Source organism: Cucurbita moschata, unplaced genomic scaffold (assembly GCF_002738365.1).
Source record: "Cucurbita moschata cultivar Rifu unplaced genomic scaffold, Cmos_1.0 Cmo_Scf00015, whole genome shotgun sequence".
Taxonomy (NCBI): domain Eukaryota; kingdom Viridiplantae; phylum Streptophyta; class Magnoliopsida; order Cucurbitales; family Cucurbitaceae; genus Cucurbita; species Cucurbita moschata.
In genome coordinates, this window is record NW_019268531.1 from 276,806 (window position 1) to 283,621 (window position 6,816).

At 36.0% G+C, this 6,816-nt stretch overlaps 2 protein-coding genes across 13 annotated transcripts in view; one reads left to right on the plus strand and one right to left on the minus strand.

Annotated features, from left to right (window-relative positions):
• The window catches only part of LOC111453614 (crossover junction endonuclease EME1B-like), a 6,408-nt gene extending 3,934 nt beyond the window's left edge, over window positions 1-2,474 (plus strand). For all 3 annotated transcript variants that reach the window (XM_023094764.1, XM_023094766.1, XM_023094767.1), the window contains exons 8-12: window positions 303-366; window positions 461-579; window positions 980-1,069; window positions 1,668-1,782; window positions 1,878-2,474. In XM_023094764.1, the coding sequence (XP_022950532.1) occupies window positions 303-366; window positions 461-579; window positions 980-1,069; window positions 1,668-1,782; window positions 1,878-2,057 (568 nt within the window). In that variant the 3' untranslated portion in view covers window positions 2,058-2,474. The remainder of the gene's footprint in view (window positions 1-302; window positions 367-460; window positions 580-979; window positions 1,070-1,667; window positions 1,783-1,877) is intronic.
• Window positions 2,475-2,728: 254 nt separating this feature from the next.
• LOC111453615 (TSL-kinase interacting protein 1-like) overlaps window positions 2,729-6,816 on the minus strand; it is a 4,661-nt gene continuing 573 nt past the window's right edge. The window contains exons 1-8 of one of the 10 annotated variants that reach the window (XM_023094774.1): window positions 6,439-6,791; window positions 5,892-6,083; window positions 5,477-5,643; window positions 5,131-5,369; window positions 4,845-5,049; window positions 4,060-4,479; window positions 3,301-3,420; window positions 2,729-3,191 (exon numbers count right to left, since the gene is read on the minus strand). In XM_023094774.1, coding sequence (XP_022950542.1) covers window positions 3,144-3,191; window positions 3,301-3,420; window positions 4,060-4,479; window positions 4,845-5,049; window positions 5,131-5,369; window positions 5,477-5,643; window positions 5,892-6,033 — 1,341 coding nt within the window. In that variant the 5' untranslated portion in view covers window positions 6,034-6,083; window positions 6,439-6,791 and the 3' untranslated portion in view covers window positions 2,729-3,143. Of the gene's footprint in view, window positions 3,192-3,300; window positions 3,421-4,059; window positions 4,480-4,844; window positions 5,050-5,130; window positions 5,370-5,476; window positions 5,649-5,891; window positions 6,792-6,816 lie in introns of those variants that run through there. The other 9 variants (XM_023094772.1, XM_023094773.1, XM_023094769.1 and 6 more) reach the window with 9 other exon arrangements.

Consider the following 6,816-nt stretch of genomic DNA (forward strand, 5'->3'; position numbering starts at 1 on the left):
TTTTTTTTTTTTTTTTTTTTTTTTTTTTTTTTTTTTTTTTTTTTCTATTTCCATTAGTGTCTAGACCAGCTTGCGTTTACCTTAACTATTCTCATGAGATAACACCCTACTACCTTTGTGTGTCAGATTTCCCATCATTTGCACGGGCATTTGCATAATTGAAACCAAGACAAAGATATATATATCTGTCACACGCCCTTGGCAATTTCAGAATCTTTGTCTTGGTTTTTCTTCATTAATTGTTTAATAATTTGAAGTTGCAAGCTCGAGATGCTCAAAACTGTAATTTTTTAACTTTTCAGGGAACAGGAGAAGTACAAGAACTCAGCAAGCAGTAATGGTTGGATACGTCCACCTGTTGAGGAGGTTTGAATAACCACGAACGCTTATGAACACAATCCAAATTTTATACTTCAATGTTGCAGTACGAATCCTCATGTTTCTCGCATGTTTCATCTAGGAATTGGCAAAATTGACTACTCATTTTGTCAAGGTACGTTCTAGGCAGTGTGTAGATGAAGCTGAGGTAGCTGACCATATTGTTGGTTTGACTTGCAGTCTGGCATCCTGCCAATTCAGGTGCTGAATACTGTTCGCAGATTTCAGTCTAGCATAACTTCTTGAAGTGTGAAAATTAGTTTTCTGTTAACTCGGCTTCAATTGTTTCATAAAAAGACTTGGCTTCAATTACTAATGTAAAGTATAAATTAGTACAGTGAAGTTGGGTCTAGAAAAGATATTTCGTATACTGTTCATTGATCCTAAAAACTAAATATTGTATGTAAAGAAGCTTAAATCATGCGATTCCTGTTTATTACTAGCTTTAGATGTTGCATTGGTTCCATCGTTCTTTTGACATGGTATGTTAGCAAATATGGACATAGGCTATCGTCACACACCCCATATACACTTTCTGTCTCATATTTTAATCCTTATTCAGAGTTATCTATATTTACCTTTGCTTGGTTGTAACATTTAGGAAAAAGCTGACACATCTATCCGTCAATGCAAATGGATCCATTATACCCAAAGATTGTATTGACAGGAATATGATAAAGAAGAGCTTGTGGTGAGTTTTTCTCATCCTTACCAATAATTTCAAAATTTATCAACATTTATTTTCTTAACTATTCTTCCATTTTCTTGGTATATATATTAATGAATTTATAGCTGTAGTTGAGTTATTGACGAAGAACAGCTCTCGTCTGTCACCATACTGCTGGGTTAAAAGCTAAATAGAGTAGTTGGCATGAATTTGATCTCTGCATCGTTCTGTTTTATGCTGACACCATTCTGAAACCATATAAATTAAAATCAAAGGCATTTCCTTTGTTTTTTGGTACTTGATTACCCTTGTTCCTTTTTTTTTTTTTTTTTTTGGTAGATAACTTTAAATGACTTAATAGTATACATTTATGGTATACTACCGTGTTAACGCATCTCTACTTTAACTAAAAGATTGTAGGTCCGAATCCATTGCCCCACATTTTATATAATATCCTAAAATAAAGTTATGTTGCACTGTTTCTGGAGTAAAACTTTTTTTACTATGTTATTTGTCTTTTTTTTTTCTTTTTTTTTTCTTTTTCTTGCAAGCCCTGAACTTCTTTTAATTAGCATCGATGGGATTCCATATCAATATGAATGGCGTTGCTTTCTGTTATCAGGTTAAAAGCCTTGGTAGCAATTCCAAAGGTACAACCACGGTTTGCCGTAGCAATATGGAAGAAATATCCAACCATGAAATCTCTTTTGAGTGTGTACATGGATCCATGTAAATCTGTGAGTATGAACAAAACTATTTACCTTATCCTTGCTTTCATAAGCTAGCTGTCATGGTGGATAATATTTCTTCTTGGTACACTTATGTGTAACAGGTGCATGAAAAGGAATTTCTGCTGAAAGACCTGACGATCGAAGGGTTACTCGGCGATGATAGAAGATTAGGAGAGATGTGTTCAAAGAGAGTATACAGGATACTTATGGCTCAAAGTGGAAGCATGAGAACCGATGACGTTGAGGAGGGTGCTGACATGTTCAGATCCCAGTTGCCTTAATTAATTATCCAATCTTATTATCACACCATCAATTTAATGCAATAGCTTATTGCGAGTTTCACGGTCTTACAGACAGGTTGGAGGACTAGAGTGCCGTCGTTACCTTATCACAAATGTCACTTGGAGGTCTGCAGAAGGCGCAACTCCGTAAGCGACTTGTGGAGCGAAGGGTAAATGAATAAATTGTTGTTGTCCAATAACCATTTCTTGGATGAACGGAACCTGAATGCTCTCGTGAACAAGGTAGAAACAAACTGTACTATATATGTGCGTTGATGTTCATTGATGGAAAACCAACACTTCACCTTGAATTTGGATGTTCATTGATGCAGTGTTGAACATATATGTGCCTCTTTACTTGTGGTGCTCAGAATTTCTTACAAATCTTTATATATAGTATATATGTATGTCTGAGAAGTGCATTACAATATAATGCTATAGTGCTAAAGTACACTCACAAAATGATAAAGATTTATAGCCATTTATGTGCACATTATTACAAAGAAACCATTCATTTCCAACTGTTTTTAAGCTTATCAATACAACTTGTACGTGCAACGTAGAATATATTTTTCTCATTCTCAATGCAACATTTCATGCCCAAAACTAAATTATAACTAGATTAGAGCAAACTACCACTTCGAGCAAAGTTTAGGAAGTTAAAGCCATAACGTTTTGAATCGTCCTAACCCACATTATTGAGCTGAAAAAAGGGTTCAACTGCAGGCTGAACCCACACATTTGACAACTACAATATCCGCAGTGGTCTGCTTTAGTTCGTGTATTCTCTATCTATACACCATCTATCTAGGCAAGCAATCTAATGCCTAAAGTTCGCACCCAGATCGGTGCAACAGCTTCTGTAATCACAATACATGGATTATAATGACTAAAGCTACAGGATATTTCGAGTGAAGAATCTATACAGTTGCAAATCACATACCAGAATATTTGGAAATGACCGTAAATATAATTGTTGGCCAAGTCCTTAACTATACATTGTCTTTGTAGGATGGAGTTGGTTCTATATTCTTATTGGTATCTGACAAATTCACTCATGCTAAGACCATCACCACTGGAGGAGACCTAGCGGGAAACAGGCAAGTCAAGATCAAAGGGTCCCAAGGAGTCGCTCTGTGTAGAACATAAAAGGTAACGGATAAAATGCTACTTGCAAAATAAATAAATAAAAAAGAGAGAGAAGGGAGAAGAAAAAGGCTGTGCAATTTGCAACGAGGCGTACCCAATTGATTCTTGACAGCCCAAGGCTGCTTTCATCATGATAAACCCGCGAACAGAACATCAGATCAGTCTTGGATTCTTGATCAGCAGGATCTTGAGAAAGCTCAGATCGGTTATGGGCCTGTAGAAAATAGCAAAGTCTCTGCATTACTATAAGTATACATACAAAGGATTAAAATATATCATGATCTACTGGCTTAAGTTTTTAGATTTAAAGGTCATTTAACCTGATATCAAAGAAAAAGATCTTAAATTTGAACCGACGCACCTAGTGTTTAGAATGCATATAAATACTAAATATAACATATCAAGTATCGACTTGATAAAATTCAGTTTAGTGATTATCAATTACACGCAACAATTTCACAAAAGATATTTAAAAAAAGAACAAAAAAACAATTACACGCCACTGTGGAGTTTGCTGAATTTCTCGTAATTTTCGACACACAATCAAATGAAGTATCTGTACATTTAAGCCATTAATCTCGTCCCCATTCAAGTAATTCTAGGCTTCTTCAATCAAATTTTCTATCCCATGTTCCTACATAAATGGTTGTATTATGGATACCTATCAAATAATATTAAGTTTGAGTGGTCTACCAGTTCCAAAATTTCATAATCCGTAGTTTATAGTGAGCAAACATAAACAAGATCAGTCAAATTGGAACTATAAGATTACTCAACCAGGGCGCTATCATATGATGTCATTAACCATTTCATCTCTAAAACAGACAAAGTTGTGCAAAATAAAGGGACGAACCTGAGGTGTTTTAGGAAATTTGAATAACTTGGAATCAGCCTCTTGGAAGGTGCCCCAAGATCTGGCATCTAGAGAAGGAGTATTTTTGCTCGACGAAGAGAGCCTTTTCATAGCAAATGCATCACAAGTCTGCTCAGCATCCAAAATAGACGAATGTTGATCACTATGGTGCTGCTTTGGAACTTCAGAAAATCTCATCTTGGCCGCAGCAATGCATGCATCAAGGGAATCAGTAATTACTTCAGCTGGCTGCACGCCTGCATTGCCCCCTGTTACCTTTGAACTCCAGCTACTGCATTTTCCCAATAAGGAAGCTTCAGACAAGAGGCCTCCCATGCTTATGTTTGATATACTATCTAACTGCAGGATTCCACATTCTGATGACAACTGATGATCATAATCTAACGGTGGCTCATTACCCTAGTTCAAACAGTGTTATCAAATTTCATAAATCATATTATTTACTGTAAGCCAAAACAAACGTTCAAATATAATCATTTGGTTTGGCAAAAAACACACATACACTTGTCACAACGTCAGTTTTAGTGTATTTGTCTTTGTATGTCTGCTTAATTTCAAACATTGCATCAGCGTAGCGAAAACAAAGTTTATAATCCTTATCAATGCATCATAATTTTCACAATACGCAATTTGTTACATAGACCTCATACGTAATATGAACTGGGAAAAATAATCATGTAAATTTAATTATAGTAATAATTTGTTCTCTCTTGTAGTAATGTTCATTTAAAATTTTAATAAAAATTGGAGGTTGAATATAATACCACTGGATTAAATGGACAGTCCACTATCTTCTCTGGTGCAGCAGGGTTATTCAGATCATTCATATTGCTTGACTTGATCTCATCCACCATTTGCTCAGATTGTTTGCATTCGCCATCTATGGTACGCACGATACTACCGCAACCTCTCTCCAAGCCTTTCGAGGATGAATGGAGTTTAGGAATGGATGTGGAGACCCAGTCGTACCTTGAAAAGGATAATAATTTCCAATAACATATTTAAATGAATAAATAAATCATTACCAAGGCAAACGATAAAAATGTGCACCTTAAGCGGAAAATTGAAGAACCACCAACAGCTGCATAGACATCTCCAGCACTGATGTCACTATCTTTCAGAATCCATTTTAAACCACAGACAAGATTTGATGGCTTACTGTATGGAAAAAGTGTGAGCTCCCCTCGTGCTGCATTAGAGCATCCCCATTTGCTAATAAGATGATTTAATACCGAAGACATTTTCTTTCGAGCCCTTAAAGTCAGTTCCAAATGTGGGCGATATCCATCCTACAAAAATAAAAGTGATAGTTTTGTCACATCTCTTATATGAACTGAAATACAGATATCATACTTGTCTGTGCTTAATCCACAATGTTTTGTGTTCGTGACAATACCTTTTCCAATGCTATGCGGGTCTTTTCATTTATTGGAAAAAGTTGAAGCTTGATCTTTGTGCGAGGGTGGGGCATCTGTGTGGGATAAAGATGAAGAAGAGGTGACCTCTCTGTCATTTCTGTCGGATTAGTTCGATCAACCGAACTCTGTGCACTCTTCAAGTCATCTGCTCTAGATCAAAAAAGTCTCTAGTTTATAAACAACAGTCTTGTAAATAAATAAAGAAAGAAAATCACTGTACGCAAAGAAATTTGTTCCTTTTTTCACACTGGAACAGTACACATAATCTTTCACATGACGGGACTAGAACATCAGCTTAAGACAGGAAAAATACCCCAAGAAGAGGCATGAAATTTAAGGAAAATATCTCGTATCGAACAAGTCATTTGAAACAAAAGAAATTGGTCGTTAAACCTTCAATGTGTGCATTATCAAGAGATTTTATCTCCTGAGAAATTATCTTTCTATACTTCTGAACTCCAATCGTGTCAGCAGATGTCCCACACCTTTTCCCCAATTTTTCTGCCCTTCCATCTGGGTGCCTGCCTGTTTTCATTATGTTTCAACTTTCCAGCAATGAATAGGATCTGAGGAGAGTTCCTTGAGCTATCTATCCAAAAAGGAAAATTAAGATGGCAGAACCTGAAACGGCTAAGAGTCAGCAAACTTTGTCATCATGTAACTGTGTGTGCATTTCATGTTATCGTGACAGATGCTACACAGGAAACTACCAAATTGTTCGCGCATGGCTGCATTTCAATTTTTTACCCTTTTGTTTTATTGAGTGGAAATAAAACCGTCCAGAAAACCTAATTCCAGTTATAGATTTTCTTCATGGTCCAAATCCTCCCCCATAATAACGATGATAATGTAGACTATTTTAAGTTGACCAAATCAAGTAGTTCCGTCACTGTCATGATAAACCAAAGAAATCCCTGAACTAACTCGGAAACGTACCTACCACAGGGATCAGCAAATTTCCAAGCGTCCATAAGGAGAACTCTATACAAAAAATCGAACATAAATCACGCACTCAAAAGCCGCAATTAGCACTTCAATGGTTGAAATTTATTACATCCAACCCAGATCTGTAGATCATAACCAAAATACTAAGACAAAAATGGTAATAAGGCATACTTTAGGTCATTGGATCGCAGGGCATAAATTTGCAGCTGAGCATCAAGAAACACCGTACAAACACAGACTACTAAAACTTCGCACAAAGCGGACCAATTATTCAAGTCACCATTAAAAAGCTACTAAAAAGAACCAAAATCGATCAAGACAGACGTATTGAGTCCAACAAAAAAAAAAAAAAAAAAAAAAAAAAAAAAAAAAA